This window comes from Danio rerio, chromosome 22, assembly GCF_049306965.1.
Source record: "Danio rerio strain Tuebingen ecotype United States chromosome 22, GRCz12tu, whole genome shotgun sequence".
NCBI lineage: Eukaryota > Metazoa > Chordata > Actinopteri > Cypriniformes > Danionidae > Danio > Danio rerio.
The window spans coordinates 30,926,577-30,947,047 of record NC_133197.1 but is presented as its reverse complement, the minus strand read 5'-3'; the positions used below and the strand labels follow the sequence as shown (position 1 = coordinate 30,947,047).

The following is a 20,471-nucleotide window of genomic DNA, read 5'->3' as shown; positions in this document are numbered from 1 at the left end:
CATGGTTAATTTCCATAAGCGTTTTTCAATTCTAACATGGCATCCAAATACAAAATCAATAAAATAAAAGTAAAATACATTGTCAAGTTTGCAGTGTACATTTTGGAAACAAGACACCAAACTACCAACAATATTTATTCTGAATGTCAATATCTTAGAAACAGGGTGCAAATTAGAGGGGGCTTTGGGGAGATAAACAGCAGATGTCTTTCAAAAAAATGCCTCTTTTTACCACAAATACAGCTGTTAAACTATGGTTTGTCTAATTAAAACATAATGCATTTGTGCTAGTAATTACTATGTAATACATAATAATAAGTAATAAATGCTCTACACATATTGTTCATTATCAGTTTATTATTAATATTAATATATTACCTAACATTTAATAAAAATATTGAAAAGTGTGATTAAACCACTTGAGGGTAAATATTAATTCTGGGTAAACTTGAGGGTAAATTGTAATTCTGGGTGAACTATCCGACTCCACTAACTTTTTTTTTTTTTTTTTTTTGTAGTAGCCCATGGTTAATTTCCATAAGCGTTTTTCAATTCTAACATGGCATCCAAATACAAAATCAATAAAATAAAAGTAAAATACATTGTCAAGTTTGCAGTGTACATTTTGGAAACAAGACACCAAACTACCAACAATAGTTATTCAGAATGTCAATATATGTTAGAAACAGGGTGCGAATTATAGGGTGCTTTTGGGGGATTGACCCCCCCTTCAACCCCCCCCCCCCCCCCCCCCCCCCCCCATCATGTATCATAGAAATATAAATTTGAACCCCTTTAACGGTTTATACCTTTGTGAATGCATAATGTGCCAATCAATGCTAGGAAAAATAGTATTCAACAATCTGAAACTGGCAGTTCTAGAGCACACATAGACATCTTAAGAATACACTAAACATTTTTCTTGCAAAATAGGTGTTCATATCTGCATGTAGCCTAAAAAAAGAAAAATAAGACACATAATTTGTATTGTATAGTCACTAAATATCCCTCAAAACACTAAAAACATATACATGAATTAGATGTAACTTAAATACATATTTTGATTCACAGAAGCATGTATTACCAAACCACTACCGAAAAAAGTTGACCCCTCCATCGTCAATGTATAGCCTAATTAGCACATTGGTTATACATATCACAAATAGCAAGTTCACTTTTGAATGAACTTTAACTCTTTAAATCTCTTACTATTAATTCATACATGATAATCAGCTAGAAAAACCTTCAAACAAGGTATTCCAATGTATACTTTATTAATACATGGAATATGAAGAAAGTGTTTTACAATTTTATTACCCCCTTCTCTTCGTTTCCAGGACTACCGGGGCTGGTTGACCCCGGAACACGTGACTGCGCGGGGGTTTGTTTCTGTCACAGATTTGTAAAGTGTAGAGCCGCGAGACAGAACCGTCTGCACCGAAAAGATGGAGCTGTCGGCGGCAGGAGACCGGGTTTTCGCCGCGGAAGCCATTCTAAAAAGCCGCGTTAGGAAAGTGAGTAAAGAGGATTAATATCTAAAGAGGCTGGGGTTGTTTTCTACGACGTGAAGTACAGAAAGAGTGTCGTCTTTCGTTTGTCTAGCGAAGCGGAGCAATGACAAGAGGGGGGAGGCCTACTTGCAGATGTTTCCCGATTTAGCAAGCCAACGCATTTGTTTATATTGTCAGATTGGAAATAACGCCTCAAATGTGAGACGTTTATGTGTTGCTTAAGATTTGCGAAGTAAAATCGGGTTGAGCTGTGTTGGGAACTGACAACAGCCCCGCTAAAAGAGCAGCGGCAGGAGGAGGAGGAGGCTAAAAAGGGACAAAGTGTCTGGCAGGAGTCCATGACAAAATCAATGCATGCTGGCTGACCAAAGATCTCAACAATGCAGGAGGATTTGTGTGGTTTACATACTGCAAAGTGTCATGGCACGTGGTTTAATGGGCTAGTTGTGCTGTGACAGTGTGTTAGTTTATATTTAAATGACCCAACTTTTACTGATCAGGAAAAAATGGCTAAATTACATGGACGTGGTGGTTGATTATTCCTGTGCACACATTAATTTAATTGTTGTTTAAATAAAGAATGTTTTTATCATGTTTCTGTCTGCAGGGTCATATCGAGTACCTGGTAAAATGGAAGGGTTGGGCGCTCAAGTAAGTGTAAAATATAAACTGCAATAGAAATATAGTTGTTGTAGTATATTGTGTTTGTTTTTTGAAATGTAAGTTATAGACAGTGTTTAGGGTTTTAATTTAGGACATTTTTTACCAGTAGTATGTAATAGGCATAGAACGATAACCATTATCCCACGATTTGGAAAAGTCAAGGTCTTAAAACCGCTTAGATTTTCTGCTGTACCATTCCTAAAGTATATGTAAGATTTTTGTTTTACTTTTTTTTTTTATTTAATTATTTTTAGTACAACAGTATTTCTAGCAGAAAAGATGTCCAAAGATGCCATTTTAAATTGTAAACAAATCTGCGATTCATTTGAATTATTTAGCCGGACATGTTTACTGTTCCAAAATATTTTAAATGTTTTTTAAAATAAAATATATTGTGTTCAAAGGGGAATTTTTAAATTTTTTTTAAAATCTAGACATTTAAAAATAATATATTTTAGAGCATTAATCAAAATACCGTGATGACATGAAACTGATATTTTTATTGAAGGTTGTCATACTGTCCGAAACTTATACCGGCCCATGATTAGTGTGTAACGACTTTAACTCTGCAAAGAAATAAATTTTTTTATTTTTTTTTATGTTACATATATGAAAAATACCATTGGTAAGCTAGTCATGAGAATAAAGTGTCCCACACATTTACATCCAGATAGAGAATAAACTGCAACAAATGAATTTAAACACCAAAGTTTAGCTTTAAACTTTATATGTGACCAAAACCAGTCGTAGGTGTGAATTGTTTTTGAAATTGAGACCTATGACTTTTCTGAAAACTGAATAAATTAGCTTTCCACTGATGTATACTTTATTAGAATAGGACAATATTTGGCTGGGATAAAACTATTAAAAACATTGAACGGTTAAAAAAAATTCTAAATACTTAAAAAGTTACACTTTCCAAATATTGTCTATATAATGTAAATTAATTTTTTATTAGTATTGATATTTATGGTAGGAAATTTACAAAGTGTCTTCATGGAACATAATAATTACTTTTTTTTTTGGCATAAATGAAAAAACTGTAATGTTGATGCCTTCGCATTTGGGAGTAATAAAATAAACAAATAAAAATAAATAAGAGTGGTTTTCTGTCCAGGGTCACATATGTCATGTGAAATCAGATTTACTGATTAAAAAGTATCTGTGTAAATTTGACTTTTGACATTTTGACATATTTGCATTCATTGTGAAACAGGCCTTATCATTGAGGACAAAAGTGTTTTGAGTGTTTGGGTTGATGAAAAACCAAGTGTGTTCTTGCATGATAAACTACCTTAAAACTATAGCATGAAGTTATCATGTAGGCTACTTATATTCTTTATCATCATGATATTCCTTAACAGCCATTAGCATTCTAAAGATTCAATGTTTCGCAATATAGACACAGCACATGGGAACCAGAGGAGAACATCCTGGATGATCGACTCATAAAAGCCTTTGAGCAAAAGTGAGTGTCAGTTTCGACTTTACTTTTACCTTCTATATCTTTATAATGTTATACAAATGTAAAGAACCAAACTATTTTTCAGTAAACTACATTTATATATATATATATTCCAGCAGTTCATATTTTCAACGTAACATCTAGGAAAGAACTGTTTACATATTTTTCTTCTCTTTTTTATTTTGCTGCTTTATGCTGCCAGTTAGACTGATGGTTCTTTAAACAATGCGTCTTGTGTTTTGCTGCTTTCTACGACTATCATTTGCATTGTTATGGTTTAGACTTGACACCAAAGTGATGTCATATTTTCCCTGGCTTAAATGGTGCTGTTATACAATTCATAGGGAGAGGGAGCAGGAACTTTACGGCCCAAAGAAACGTGGACCCAAACCAAAAAACTTTGTACTAAAGGTTTGAGAACTTCTTTGAATTTCTTTTTTTAATACAATTTTTTTTTTTTGTTTGTTTTGATTGATCTTCTCAAAACTTTCTATTTCAAAGTTAATCTCTTTCACTTACCTTTGTTTTCTGCCTGTCTAGGCACGGGCTCAGTCGGGTGATCGACCTCGGAGCTCATATACTCGACGCACTCCATCTTGCACCACTGCAAAGCCTCCCACCGCTTCCTCCTCTGCAAGTTCAGCTACTCCTCAGCCTTCATCATCCTCTTCCCACTCTACCGCTCCAACCCCTAGAGTGCATTCTCTCGCAGCTGCTCATAAATTGAAGAAAGACATACATCGTTGTCACATGATGTCTCGACGACCTTTGCCACGATCTGACCCTCTGGCCAACTCCACAGGATCCTCGTCTCGTCACCCCATTTCTCCATTTTCTGAAACTGTCCGCATTCTTAACCGCAGGGTCAAACCACGGGAGGTTAAACGAGGGCGCATAATCTTGAACCTAAAGGTCATTGACAAATCTGAAAATGGTGGAATGACCAGTAGAAGGACACCACAGTCATTTGCAGGGAGGGCGAAAATCCCATCCCGAAATCGAATCATTGGGAAAAAGCATGGGGACATGCCTTACAGGCCGTTCCAGCATCCTATGAAGATGTTAGGTATTCCGATGTATGGCCAACCTTTTGGGCTTAACCCCTCTGGAGGGGCATCCTCTATGGCCAATGAAGGGTCCAACACTAGAGCCAGTCATGGAGGTGGAAGCAGGTGTGGTAGTCAATCTTCTGCGCAGAGGTTTCAGTACCAGCCTACTCCTTCTCCATCCAACTCCAGTGGGTCTAATGGCAGCTCCCCATCAACTCAGAAACAACCAACTCAAAAAGAAGGCCCTACATCTTCAGCTAAATTGACACCCACAGAGTCATCACGCTCCCATGATACCTCCCAGCCTCACCCAAAATCCAGTTCAACACCATTCCTTCCTTCTTCACCCTCCTATTCATCCTCTCCATCATCATCTCAGGAAGATGAAGACCTGGGATCTCTGAAGTCCGCCACTTCTCGGGGCAGAAAACAGGAACTTCGTCATCAAACCCAGGTGGGTCGAGCTTCGGTCTGCCAGGTTAGTAACCAAACTACTGCCTCATTTCCTGAGAAAAATAGAGTTCCAAAAGAGGGAGACCCCGATTGGCACCCTGAAATGGCACCCAGCTCTGCCAATGTGGTTGTGACTGATGTCACCACAAACCTTCTCACAGTCACCATCAAGGAATTCTGCAATTCGGGAGCAGGTTCTGATCCCTCCTCCCCTTGCCAAGCTGACAACCCAAACTCTCCCACCACAACTGCATATTGACGGTTCCCCCAAAAGTCTCCTCCAAAAATATCTGCCCACATAATTCTTTGAAAACTTGCCATAATGATATTAATGCACTCTAAAATAGTTGCCATTAATGAAATTAAAATGAATTTTTGGTTGAATTGAAATCTATTAAGATATTATTTAGAGGCAAGGGTGCTTCCCTTGACCTGTACTTGTTAAACAGCATGTTATGATGGTTTGTGGTACTTCATGGTTTTCTTCCCCCTCTTTTTTTCCCCAGTAATTGCACCTTGTCTTGTCACCTCCAGTCCTGTAGAGACCATCATTCCCATGTCGTCAGACTTAAAGTTCAGAATCCACCCAAGAAATGTTGATCTCGACAGCTTTCTTGACCTTGTGACATTGCACCAAGACATTTTTTTTTGAGTTGCATTGGAATTATGCAGCACAAGATGCTTCACTCCTGCTTTGGAAGTTCAGCCAGTGTGGGTGAACATTGTGTTTCCACTCACGCACTTGTTAGATAACACTTGATGTGGCAATACGCCCATTTTAGGCATCCGAACCTTGCATTGATCTCAACAATTTTCTCCCATGCTAATGAAGAACACCAGTCGTCATTGCACTTACTATATTATCCCGGCATAGGCGAGACTGTATTTATATGCACCAAGCTGAAAAATTCTGAAGACCGTTGTTTCCTTCTGCTTGAACTCCGCTTTAATTTAGATGTCTGCTGAGACTCTAAACTGAAGTTTGAATGCTGAGGACTGCATCTAAATTGTGGTACTGTACGTTAAACCTTCCACATACTCAACTTCCCATTTTTCTTGATTGAGAAGAACCTTCTCATTATTGCCTTCTGACTACAATAGTTTGTGTTTCATGTAATAGTTACTGTATTTTTGGGGCTGAGATAATTTCTCTCCGAACTTGATTGGTAGACTTCAAAGAGACTTCTATTTTAAGTGCGTCTCAAACCTACCAAATATAACAGATTGCCTTGGTTGATGAAACCCTCAACCACACTTTAAAACAATGCAGCCTGGGACCATGTTCATTGTGCATATTTTGCCAGTGACTGCATGTCGTTGGCTCTTGTTCTTGTCCTGTTGTCTACAGTTCCAACTGGGTGCTAGAATTGACAAAAAACACAGACCTGGGATAAAACTTGTTTTGTAGAGTATTGGGAGGTGTCAGTATTGATATTGAACTGATAATATTAGTCTATCAAGTTTCAAAAATGGTTTCCTTAAGAAAATAAAATAAATAAAAGTGTATCTAATAAAGAAAATAATAAAGAAAGAAAATAAAAGTGGATCCCTAGCAGTTACTACTCAACTGTATTGAACTAGTTTTGATTCAAAGGATAAGAAATTGTTATTCCAAAAATGTCAATATTTACTCATTTTGAAATACTTCTATGATGCACATTTACATATAGTGGAAGTGAATAGGAGCAGTAAAACTGCAGAAAGGATAATTGGCTTGCATGCTGTTTATCTAATAGCTTTGTGTTATAAATAGACAAAAGTGTAAGCAATTCCATTCTTTACTGGGATCTCTATAGGTAAAATTTGCACACTAGTCTTGTTCACAATTCATCAATATGAAAAAGAGCAGCTTTGGCATTTCTGTTCAATAAACCTGTATCTTTTATATGTTTAAAAACAAAAAGGTTTGGAAATACATGAGGATCAGTACATAAAAATTATACCTAACTTTGGGTGAACTTCATGCAACATTTTCAACTTGACTGAAAGCGAAGTAGTTTCAGCGAGTTTATGCGTTGAGCAGGTAAACAAATTTTTCCCCATTGGGAGAAGTCATGTGTTGATTGTTGGTGCTCGTATGGTCATGGTTTGTACCATGTGAAAGGAACTTTTTCTCAAATTTCTAAAAACATATCTAAATAGTTTGGGAACTGTCAGCTTAATTTCGTGGGGCTTATGCAGTTAAACCAGCCAGTTTGTCGATCTATCTGAAACTGACTAATCACCTGGACAAACTTAATAAACAATGGGCACGGTATGAACTGTCATACATGACAAATTCGCAAAGTCATGAAATTGCGACATATATAACTTTGTTCGAATGATTTTTGCGAGCAATATTATAACCTGCCACATTAGGCCTGAAGAAACAGGATAACCTTCAGTTTATGGCAGCTAACTTTGTTGTATTGAGTGATGATAAAATGTCAGACTCCACCAGAGGACAAAGGCAAACCTCATTATAAGATTTAATTATAGAACACAATTTAGTTCCACTTGTAGTTATACAGCCGTCTTTTAATGGAGCACTTTTACACTATAGCTGTGCCTTTAGGGAGGAATGAACCTCAGAGTGATTTGACAATATGGCATTGTTTTTCCATCAACATATTTTCGAAAATGAAATTTAAATATTTGTTTTACTTTAAAGAAGTATTGTAACCTTTTTAAATAACTAACCTCTAAACGTTAATGTCAATGCATTCAGACTTACTTTTCGGACTTTCGAAAGCGTTTTTAGCCCATTTAATCATTAATAACACTTCTCTGTGTAGGTTTTTTTTTTCCTTTTAACGTAAATTGTTTTTGATTAAATGGTAGCACAATTTAGATAATAATTGATTTCTTTTTATTTTGTCAAATGGTATGTTTGTTGAACACCTTATAACAATAATGTTGGAGCATTTTGATTGGTGCAGTAATTGCCCCGCCCCTTCTTCACTCTGATTGGGTGGCTGGCTAAAAAGTTACATTTATTAGCAGTATATTCACCCAGTTTTAGACCAGAAAAAACAAATAGCCATCTTTCATCTCATCACATTGCTGGTGTTTAAAAAGAATGTAGTATATCAACACAATCTCACGGCAATTCGTAACTTTTTGATAGTGGCTAATTCATATGAATTCGTACAATTTAGTATGATTTGCTCATCCCCCAATTACGGTTGGGTTTAAGGGCCAGGTTGGGTGCCACACTTTCTTTTTTTAAATTGCAGATTTTCCTGCAACTGTACTACGAATTCATACGAATTAGCGACTAAACTGAAAACGTAAAATAGTTACGTTTTCTCATAAGATCTGACTATCAAAAACAATTTAAAAAATATGCTAATCTTAAAAACGCTTTGGTAAACAAACAACCTTATTTTCATTATATCTACATTTTATTTTTTATATATAAAAAAAGTCTTCAAACGTTTGTCCCAGGTCTGAAATAATTTGTGATCTGAACATATCCCTGGTGCTGCCCCGTGGAGGGCGCCACATGTGGTGCATCTGTACAAAAATATCTAATACCGAAGCATGTGTTGCCTTCAGCTGCTCAGTTAGTCCCCATGATGTTGTTGTTACCTTTGCCTAAAATTGTTGCAAACAGCCAAGTCTTTGTTTACCCTAATATCCGTAATAGTAGAAAATAGATTTCGCCATGGTGTGAAACAATGCAAGGTGGTTGCTCTTAAAGAGGTAGCTTAGCACTATGATACTATGTGGCCTACATTTCATGCAATAGGGCTTGTATTTTATAAGATGTTGCCACTAGGAACCAGGACGGCACAGGCAAGAAGAAATATGTTTAAAAAGCTAAGGATGAAGGCCTACTGGAGGTTACATCTACAGATATATCAGTGTCTGATGTGTTTTTGTTTGTTTATGAAAATATTTTATAATTAATATTAATGATTTTCCCGTGCCGTAGACGTGAATGATACGTGCTGCCTTTATTGTATAGCCATTGTTGTTCAATTTTAGTCTAATTTGGGTTTGAGAGAATGTAGAACCCAAATACTGAATTAAATGTGATTTTTATAGGAGTCATCTTTTTGTTGATGCGTAAGGTTAATGCCATTGATGAAGCTGATTATGATCTTGATCTTGTGTTATTGTAATGTAACGGATGCATGATTTGAGAACACTAATTGTACAGGTCATTTCAATGTCTTTCTGTTGTTGCTTTGTGTGTTTCTTTAAAGAGGCTTTCAATAAAATCACTTTAAAGACACTGGTGCTTGCATTTTTTGAGAAAGTGAGGGAATAGTACAGTATTCTCATATGATTTTAAATCTAATCTGTCAAAAACAAAAGCTGATATTTTGAAAAATTGAGTGCTGTGACCCATTGACTTCCATTGTCACAAATAATAATACAATAGAAGTCAATAGGTTTTTGAGGATTTTCTAAATATTTTGTGTTCAACAGAAGTGAGATGCTTTACAGTTTCTAAATATTTACTTTTTATAAGTATGTTTTTTGGACATAAAATGGTATGAGCACTAGTGATGGTTTTGGCATGACCTACTTGAGTGTCTTCAACCTCTAGGCCTTGTTCACAAGCAAGATTTTCCATCTGCGTACCTCAGTTCTCTAGTGAGCTTCACCCATAGGCTGTTCAAGAACCACATGATCTATTAATAGCTGAGAAGTTACATACCCTTTATTCCTGGCTACAGAAATGTCATGATCATTATGCTTTTATTTATTTTTATTTTTTGTTTTAATGGGAGAACCAATTCAATTCAAAACAAAATTTTTTTGAAAGGTATGAAAAACTATATTCTTGCGCCCCCTAGAGCTGGATAAGTATCAACACCTGTGAAACAGAACGACGAAGTTAGATGGACGAATAGATAAAAAGACATGATTATATAGCTAAATACACCATATTCCACAGGGATATAGAAAAGTCAGAATCCCAGGTTATCAGACAATTCGAATGATAGACAGCCCCATGAAAAATCCTTTAGTTATTAGTTATAGCCAGGGGATTTAACCAATAAGCAAGGTAAGCGGCTGCTAAGTGCCCCAGGAAATCTGAGGGCCCCCAGATAAATACCTAGAAGTATAAGTAATACCTTAAAATGATATTATTTAATCATATTTTGTACAGCGAGGGTCTAAAAGTTTTAATTTGAACATAATTATCACATCTGAGGAAATGTGTCCTCCCCCTTCAATCATGGACCAGTCAAGCAGTAAAATCAGTAAAGATTTAGATTTTAAAACAAAAAGTTCACCTAATATTTTTAGTTGAAAATGCATCTAAAAAACAACTAGTTTCAAAAGTTTTCTGGTGATTCACGTATTATTTTACATTAAGAAAAAATGTAGAAAAGATGACCGATAGATATAAGAAAAAACTGAAAATAATAAAAAATAAATAAAATACAAAAGGTGCATTTTAGAATATTGGGCCCCTTGGCTGGAATTGCTTAGGGCCCCAAAATCACTAAATCCACTTCTGGTTATAGCGCATGTTTTTAAACCAATGAACACTATGGCAAATATTCAAATTAATCTCTTGTGATAACTCTTTATGTGGTAATAGCCTAATTTAATCAAATGACCCAATATTGTACTACATTTTCTATAGGGTATATTAAACTATACCACAGTTTAAAAATAAAGCCTCTTATTATAGTGTATTAGTTCACTAATAAATAGATTATATATGATTTATTAGCAAAGTTTACTGTTATATATATATATGATTTATTCATTTTATATATACATAAAATAATATTTGATATATATATATATATATATATATATATATATATATATATATATATATATATATATAATATTTTTTAATAATATTTTTTCTTCTGGAAAAAGTCGTATTTGTTTTATTTCAGCTAGAATAAAAGCAGTTTTAATTTTTTTAAAACACCATTTTAGGGACAAAATTATTAGCCCATTTAAGCTATATTTTTTCTCGATAGTCTACAGAACAACCCATCGTTTACAATAACTTACCTAATTACCCTAACCTGCCTAGTTACCTTAATTAACCTACACTGTTAGACCTTACCGGGTTGATTTTACAGTAGAATACTGGCAACACTGTTGCCAGCCACTCACTGTAAAAGTTCAGTTACAGTAAGTAACTGGCAACAGTGTTGCCAGTTAATTACTGTAACTGAACCATTACAGTGAGTGGCTGGCAACAGTGTTGCCAGTTATTTACTGTAACTGAACCAATACAGTGAGTAGCTGGCAACTTTGTTGCCAGTTAATTACTGTAATAGAGCAGCAGTGGTAACTAACTGGAAACTGTGTACAGTTAATTACTGTATTGTAGTGTTACAAATCACAGCATTATACTGCATACACATTAATAGTATGTAATATATAGTTATTGTAGTGTTACTAAAATTAATCAGTATTCTTAGCTGTTATTAAAAAAAAGGCATAACATTTTTCAGACAAATTTATTTTATTGTTTTGGCACCAAACAAATAAATAACAGAAAAAGTATAACAAAATTAAGAAATCAGCAGATATAATTATTGTCTTGCAGATTACAGGTCTGCACAGTAAGGCTGCGGTCACATTAACGTTTGAGCATGCGAAATTCTGTCATACTGCACTGCGAAGTGGAATTAAACAAAATAATTAGAGATTGAAAAAGCAAGCCAGAGAGGTCACGTTTTGATCTTTGATTGGTATCAAGCAATCACATGATGTGATTTTGCATGTCAGCGTTCTCCAAGCTTGAACTTTCCAATGCTGCGAATTATGAAATTTGTCGCATGAGCTATTATTCCAGGTCTGCAGTACTCACATGCGTATGAATCGAAGTCTATTGGGAGAAAAGTGCAGTGTGACCGGGACTTTAAGCTGTTACTCTAGTTAAACACACCTGATCAAACTAATTAAGGCTTGTTAGAAATCTACAGGTAATGTTGAAGCAGGGTGGGTACTAAATTCTGCTGCTGCAGTTCTCCAGGAACTTGGAGTTTGACCCCCATGGTATATAGCAGGGGTGCTCAATCCGGTTCCTGGATATCTACCTTCCTGCAGATTTCAGTTGCTACCCATATCAAACACACCTGCCTGTAATTATCAAGTGGTGTTTAGGTCCTAATTAATTGGTTTAGGTGTGTTTGATATGGATAGCAACTGGAATCTGCAGGAAGGTAGATCAGCAAATGAACAGCAAAAAACACGACATAATTATTTTAAATTTTAAAGTTTTAAATAATTAAAAACTGTGTCAAATCTCAATAAAAAGTTTAAAATAATTATAAAAAATAAAAATAAAGTTGGCAACATCGAAAAACCAAAGGATCCAATCTTTTATTGTTATAATTATCTCATGACAACAAACTTTTATTGTTTCTAATATAAATTCATAGGTGGAAACACTGCTCTGAAAAATACTTGGCAACAAACTCACAACCTGTGACCTGACAGTGGAGCTTTTGTGTGTGGATGGCTATGTGTATCATGTTTTTGTGATTCCCTGTGATGATGTGCACATGTTACCTTACAGAGATGATGGAATTTAATTTTGGCTTAGTTGCCAGAAAGATACATACAACTGTTAGCATCTGTACATTATGGCAGTATGCAATATCCAATAAATACATATACTTAGACAAAAGTAATGTAAGAAGTTATATGAGGAGAGGCTAACTAGCTAACAATGTAGCTTTCAAGTACACAGTTCAAGATAACAACAATATAACTTAAAACACAGCCTTATTAAAGAAACCCTCAAAAACATTTGAACACATTTTATTTACTCGTTGTAGATTCTTATTTAAAGCCTAATACATATCAGACTCTACATCTGAATTGATGGACAGAGAATAGAGCACACTCAGCAGTAAACAAATCAAACACCTGGCTCCCTTAAAGGGCCAGCATTTTCTGAAAACTCTTTCTAACACCTTTGTGTTTAGAAGAAGACAGACAGCCCGTGGGAGTGTGTGGTGATGCCTAAATCATTAATTTCTGCCTTTAAAATGCACATCTCTATAAATAGCAACATAAACCATCAGAGAAGATGGGACAGTAATGGTTGAACAGTAATTTGCTATTTATTGTCAGTTACTATCTGTAATGAGTACATAAAGTAAATTACTGTAATTTATTTTTTGCGCTACACAATTTCACACAAAGTCTACTCCTTTTACAGTAAAATAATGTGTTAATAAATAATAAATGTTTCCTTTTATTACAGCAAAACACTGTAGATTGTGCAGTAAATAACTGTAAAATAGCCAGAGTAACAGTGCAGTTATACTAATTAAACACACCTGATCAAACTAAATCTAAAGGTAGTGTGTTGAAGCAGGGCTGGAACTAAATTCTGCTGGGCTGTGGCCTTTCAGGAGTTTGACATCCCTGGTACATAGCATATTTTCAAAGGAATTGCCTACATTTATCACAATCATGCACATATCATTGAATAAAAACAATAAAAATATAAAAACTTCATCCAAAGCAAACAAATAAAAAAAAATAATAATAATCTGATCCTCATGTTGTTCCAAACCTATAGTAATATATATTACTATAGGTAATATATAGGTTGATATCTTTACCTTTTAATTAGCTCTGTGACATTGACATTGGTTGACTCCTGATACTCAATGTTAAAAACATAAAAGGAACCAAAGAAAACACAGAGATGGCTGCAGAGAAATTTATCTTATCATCAATGCATTGCCTCACTTTCTCCTCAATACTGACCATACACATACCAAAACTGAACTATATATATATATATATATATATATATATATATATATATATATATATATATAGCAACATAAAGCATCAGAGTACATGGGGTAATAATGGTTGAGCAGTAATTTACCATTTATTATCACAGTAACTATCTGTAATGGGTACATAAAATAAATTACTGTAATTTATTCTTTGCACTACAAAATTTCATACAAATCCTGCTCCTTTTACTGTAAAATACTGTTTCCTTTTATTACAGCAAAACACTGGCTATTTTACAGTTATTTACTGCATAATCTACAGTAAGGGTTAACAGTGTACGTTAAAGCCTATAATCACTATAGCCTGACAGATGAACAAATAAAATTAAAACGTTATGAATAAATAGTATATCTCCTAAGATTCTGCATGATCCAATATAGTTTTATTTAATACATTTTTTTACGTTTTAATTACATTTTGGGCATGAAATCCACGCTAAATCCACCCTTCTGATGGGATCAGTTTAATCCAGGTTTTTTGGATCAAAATGATCCAGATCCTACAAAAAAGGTCTGAAAAACCCAAACTATCCAAATCAAAACCAAGATTAGATTACGTGATCTAATCTGATTATGTAATCCAATTTTTCTTTTGAAAAACCCATTTTCAAGATTTGATCCAATCCCTTATCCAAAATCCTAGTGGATTACTTTTGAAAAACCGGGCCCTGGAGATTGTAAAATCCGGATTTGCTGCTCGGATTTGCTTTCACATGGCATTGCCATTTTCACAATTTTTTTTAAAATTTATTTATTTATGTTTTTTGTATTTGCACAGAAAATAAAAAATTTAGAACAAAATTTTAAAATTAGCAATTTCAAGCCCACATATTGTCATTGTTTAAGTATTTATGGCCAAAAACTGTAAACATGATATAAACATATCTAGATGTATTATGTTTGAATTGACCTATGCACAGTAATTCAACTTGCGAAGGGAAAAAAACAAACGTTTTTGTGTGTGTTTGAAAAACATCTAACTGCTTATAAGGTGGCATGGAGGCTCAGTGGTTAGCACTGTTGCTGCACAGCAAGGTGGTCGCTGGCTTCCTAGCGGGACCAAGCTGGGTCACTTGGCGTTTCTTTGTGGAGTTTGCATGTTCTCTCTATGTTCATGTGGGTTTCCTCCGGGTGCTCCAGTTTCCCCCACAGTACAGGTAGGGGAAACTGAATTGAAGAAGCCACAGTCTAAATTAGCCATAGTGTATGTGTGTGAATGTGAGTGTATAGGAGTTTACTTGGTTGTGACTGGAAGGACATCTGCTGTGTAAAACATATACTGGATAAGTTAGCAGATCTTTCCGCTGTGGCAACCCCTGATTAATAAAGGGACTAAGCCGAAGGAAAATGAATGAATGAATAATTATCTATAAATCAAGTCATCAAGTAGCCATATAGATTTGCACTGCCTACCCAAATTTAGCCTTCTTTTGGCCAGACGTTTAGAGTCTATTAGACAGCATTTGAACGTCTCATTGCTTGGTGAGATGTCTGAAGAACAAATACATGTGGCAGGGAAGTGTCTGTTATTTTAAATATTCATTTTCAGAGTGGAAATGTGATGTCATTTTACAGCTTAAAATGATGTTTATCATCAGCTGTTTTGTGTTGGTGACTTTTTTGACACGTTTATTGTGTCAATATGCAGCCTCTAGTCATCTTTTTAACTGTAAGAATAGCATGACACAAGAAATGCATTGCATACTTATCATACATGACAGAAACAAGATTCACAGTACTATGTAAATATGTGCTCTCCTAGAATTGTTTTTGTCAAATAATACTCTTCACAAGAGTTCAATTAATGCGTATGTTTTATTGTTTGTTTTGAGAGGAGCCACCTCCTGCTCAAGATTTCCTGCCTCAAACAGCCTGAAACGTTCCTCTCAAGACAATAACATGTAGGGTGGCTGTTCTTCAGTTCTCCAGGTTGGTGTCCTAAAATAAAAACAGCAATTAGTTTATCAATCCAAATCTAATATTCTCTAAGCTAACATCCATAGTCTTGTGTTTGAATTAACCCTCCCAAAATACTCTGCTTAGGCTTCATACCTTGAACCATTCGTGGAGAAGAATCTCTTTTAATTGAATCCGCTGCTCTGGCTTTTGCTGGAGACAGCAACTAATCAACTGACAGCATTCTGTGAAAAACAGTTGAAACATCTGTTTACCTTGAACTTCACACCTCCTTTGATGTTGCATGTAAGAGTCTTTGAAATAAAGAGCTTACCATCGGACAAGCCAGCTTTGGAGAAGTTGTTCTCATTGATCATGTGCAGTTCTTGAGGGTTGGGAAAGTCCTCACACACCAATACAAACAAGAGGATGCCAAGGGACCAGACTGTTGCCGGCTTCCCATTGTATTCACCCGTTTCCTCAAACTCTGGGGGGCAGTACTCAAGGGTGCCTAAAGGTAAAAGATTTTTGCATCAATTAGCATTTGTTGCTATACATTCAGAATATCGTTTTTCACAGCTTAAGGGTTAATACATACCGGCAAATGTATCGTAGGGTAATTTCTTGAGAAGGTCTCCACACCCAAAGTCTATTAATTTGACTTTATGAGTCTCCTTGTTGATTAGTAGATTTTCAAGTTTGATATCGCGATGTAGAACACCATTGCGGCAGCACATGTATGCAGCTTGAGTTGCCTGCTGCATAACAACACGCGCTAAACCTTCACTTATGGATCCTCCATAGCTTTCTGTGAAAGCATATAGGTCCTCACAGGGTGAAGGGTATTCCAACACCATTATATAATGGTCCTCCTGGTCCTGCCAGTCCAGAAGCTGGATTATTTCTGGAACGCTGGATACTCCATGGGCGAGGATGAGAAGTGCAACTTCAAGAGGAAAGGGCTCTGAATGACCCGACTACAGGAAATACATTTTTTATGATGTTTAGATAGATATATCTTCTATAGATTATGAATTGAATCATAATTTCACAAAATTTCGACAACAGTAGCTTGTCTTATGAGAAATCACTTACGATACGTATGTATTCCACATCTTCCGTCTTTGTGACAAATTTCACTGCCACCTAATAAACAAGAAATAAGCAAAGTGTATGTAAGAATGATTGTACAGCTAACATATTGTATTTGTTACTATTTATCCTATCCAGAAAAATGAAAGGCACCTTTAAGTCATCGTGTAGACGTCGCCCCTTGTACACAGTTCCAAAGGATCCTTCACCCAGCATGTCATCGATCAGATAGTGGCAAGAATTGATGACTATTAAAACAAAACCAAGGTTAAGTAATATGAAATATCAACCAGTGTAAAACAGGACAAAATGTTTTACTTAATCAGTGTACATTTTTTGAAAATGAGGTCTGAATGTTAAATAAATAAGCTTTAGTTTTACCTATTGCCAAAAATGTATAACTTAAGACTGGTTTTGTGGTCCAGGGTCACAAATGGAAACATTAAAATGGCCTGATATAGTATTGCAGGTGTGTGTGTGTGTGTGTGTGTGTGTGTGTGTGTGTGTGTGTGTGTGTGTGTGTGTGTGTGTGGTGTGTTTAAGGGACAGTCAACTTACCCTGACTTGTCATCTTTCCATTATTCTCTATTTGTTTTGAAACAGAGGCCTGTGTGCAGACTGGAGCTTGACCACCATTGATGCTCCAGTCTGACGTTGTGTGCTGTGAAATCTGAGGGAAATTGGCACTCCCCTCGGAAGCATCGGGGACTGGAATCTCAGTGGCATTGTTACAACAATCAGAAGTGGATGAGTGAAATGGAGGCTGGGTGACATCAATACTCCAGACTGACACGTTGTGTACCGGAGTCCGGGTAGCGTCAGTACTAAAATCTGATGTGATGCGTGTTGGAGTTTTGATCACATCAATGCTCCAATCTGACATGGTGTGTGCTGAAGGCTTAGTAAAATCATTGCTCCACCTTGATGTGGTGCGTGCTAGAGCCAGGCCATCACAATAGTCAGGACTAAGCAATGGAGTCTGGCTGATGTCAAAGTTCCAGTCGAATGAAGTCTGAGCAGTATTGCTGCTCAGAACTGGAGAACGGAGGACATCAGGTTGAACAGTAAGATGTGTCTTTACTGTTGGATAGACTTCAGGGTCACTGGCTGAAGGTTCCTGAAGATTGAGCTCTACAGTATGAATGACCTGCTGTAGAGATCCGTCACCTGAAGAGGAGGAAGGTTGTACTTCAGGTGGTGCTGCAGTTGCCCCAATGTCCTGAGCCTCTCCAACAACCTGAAGTGTACTATTTTTTTCAGCAGCTCTCAGACAGGAGAACCACCGCCACAACTTGAACCTTCTTTTCTTTTTACGGTTGGCCTCCTTTCTCTTTTTATTTTTCCCCTCACTCGCACTATCTTCACCTACGCCAACAGGATGTTTATGAGCTTCCAACAAATTGGTGAGCTGTGGCGGTGCATCGTGATGGTAAACGTGCACACGCTCAAAATCATTGTTTGCCTTTTTGCAACGACAATTACGTTGACCCATCGCTCAACTAGTTTAACCGCAGAATGCCAAAGTCAGAGTTGCATTCGCATTCTCTTAGCTATGATGTCACCGTTTCGAACATTCACATTCAATTCTAAATGTGACGCATGCTGGGCCGTTTCTGTGGAGCGTTTCTGTGGCCATTTGAAAGTGCCATATTGTTTTTGCATAAAGTATATGCCTTATAATCAATCAATAACTGATCACACATACTCATAGCCTGTATGCAAGCGGCTGCGCGGTAAACAGGCTAAACTTGTAAAACACCAGCGTTACGCCTTAATGAAATGAATTCTGCGTCAGTTTTACAACGAACTAAAAATCGAAATTAATTAAAATAAACAGTTGTAACAATAAAAATCATTGAAAAACATTTGTTTTTCACTATTTTACTTTTTTACTATTTTACTAAAAACCTATAGAAGACGACACCTTCAAAAACTATACAAAAATAGGTAAAAACAAATAAATAAATAAGTTCATAAATAAATTCGTAAATACCTGCATAAATAAAACAATAAATAAATAAATTGCATATTTATTTGCTTTATTTATGCAGGAATTTGTGGATTTATTTACTCATTTATTGTTATATTAGCTTTTTTATTTATTTATAGTTTTATTTATGCATTAATTTATATTTTCCTATTTATTTATGCTTTGTTTTATTATTTATTTATATATTTTCGTTTTTATCCATTTTTATTTATGCAGACATTTATTTATTTATTTGTTTATTTGCGTATTTATTTATTTTATGCCTGCATTTATGGATTTATTTACTCATTTATTTATTTGCGTATTTATTTATTAATTATTTTATTTATACAGGAATTTATAGATTTCAATGCTTATTTATGTATATATGCGCGTATTTAGTTATTCTTTTTTTTTGTTTGTTTTATTTTTGCAGAAATGTAAATGTATTCTCCAATTTCTTTATATATTTGCGCATTTATTCATTTTTTATTTATGCATGAATTTATGCATTTATGTACTCTGTCTTTTATTTATTTGCGCATTTATTCATTTATTTATTTATTTTTGCCGGTTTCGTCCTTCGTATAAACTCAGCATTCTTTTGATTTTGGATGCATGCTTTTTTTTTCTATTGACATAATAATGTTGCTCCCTTTTTATTCATTCATTCTTTATTGTACTGCGTGCGTGTGTATATGTTTCACTGGTAGTGTTGAGGTTGACATTTTGTATGGGTAAATTCTTTAATGAATGTGTAAATGAATGGTTTGACTCGACCCTAATAAGTATGGCTGATATTTTAATCCTCATGCTTAAAATATCATCAGTGACTTTCACTTCTATTTTTTGATAGGCTACATGTTTATATACAGTATATTGCTAAATTGTTTATGTCCATTCCCACATTGACACATTTATATTCTAGCAATCTCGTATTTTACTATTGTCTAGACAAACTTTTTTTTTAATTTATTTTTTTATTTAAACTTTAAATAACAAACAGGCATTTTCAACTTCCATTGTTAAACATATATAACATTATAACCAAGCAGCATATAATAAACAAAACAGTACAAATTAATAATAACATAAAAATAAACCTTAAATAATACAAAAGAAAATACATTACATTCAGAGGGGTCAGTCCATATATGTTGACAAAAGCTTAGAGAGCTTTAAGGCACCTTTTGTTTTGACTTGTTTTATAGATTTATATAACATATTGAAATCATTTGTAAATGCTTTGAAACAAGAAGAAACTTTAACAAATCTACATTTGTGTACATAAAATTTTGCTACAATCGACATATTATTACATAGAAATTCAACTTCCTTGTTTTTCATAAAAATGCCAAATTTCACAATGTGATAGTCAAACGCAGGTGTTACATTTTTAGTTATCAACCACTAATACAATCTGTCCCAAAAGGATTTGACACTGGAACAACTATAAAAAAAGATGTTCCTGTGATTCTATATCTTTCAGGCAAAAAAATACAAGCATTACTGTCTAAATGAAATCTTATTCTAAGAAATTCGTTACATGGATAGATGTCATTAATTGTTTTGAAATGTACTTCTTTCATTTTAGGCAACAAGGGAAATGACAGGTATCTTTTTCTAATATCAATAGTG

The 20,471-nt window shown here is 35.1% G+C and overlaps 2 protein-coding genes across 6 annotated transcripts; one reads left to right on the top strand and one right to left on the bottom strand.

The window, feature by feature from the left end:
- The first annotated feature begins 1,396 nt into the window (after window positions 1-1,396).
- On the top strand, window positions 1,397-9,360 carry cbx6a (chromobox homolog 6a). 5 transcript variants are annotated; one of them, XR_012397500.1, is made up of 7 exons: window positions 1,397-1,514; window positions 2,119-2,162; window positions 3,577-3,642; window positions 3,984-4,050; window positions 4,180-4,838; window positions 4,928-5,142; window positions 5,648-9,360. XR_012397500.1 is itself a non-coding variant. In XM_073936756.1 (6 exons), exons 1-6 carry the CDS (start codon window positions 1,446-1,448, stop codon window positions 5,648-5,650), a joined length of 1,212 nt encoding a protein of 403 aa, XP_073792857.1. In that variant the 5' UTR covers window positions 1,397-1,445; the 3' UTR covers window positions 5,651-9,360.
- A 6,314-nt stretch (window positions 9,361-15,674) lies between these two features.
- pimr100 (Pim proto-oncogene, serine/threonine kinase, related 100) lies at window positions 15,675-17,622 on the bottom strand. The gene is made up of 7 exons (XM_021469619.3): window positions 17,423-17,622; window positions 17,018-17,112; window positions 16,868-16,918; window positions 16,371-16,749; window positions 16,107-16,283; window positions 15,929-16,017; window positions 15,675-15,814 (listed from the first exon to the last, which is right to left on the bottom strand). Exons 1-7 carry the CDS (start codon window positions 17,433-17,435, stop codon window positions 15,794-15,796), a joined length of 825 nt encoding a protein of 274 aa, XP_021325294.2. The 5' UTR covers window positions 17,436-17,622; the 3' UTR covers window positions 15,675-15,793.
- Window positions 17,623-20,471: the final 2,849 nt, after the last annotated feature.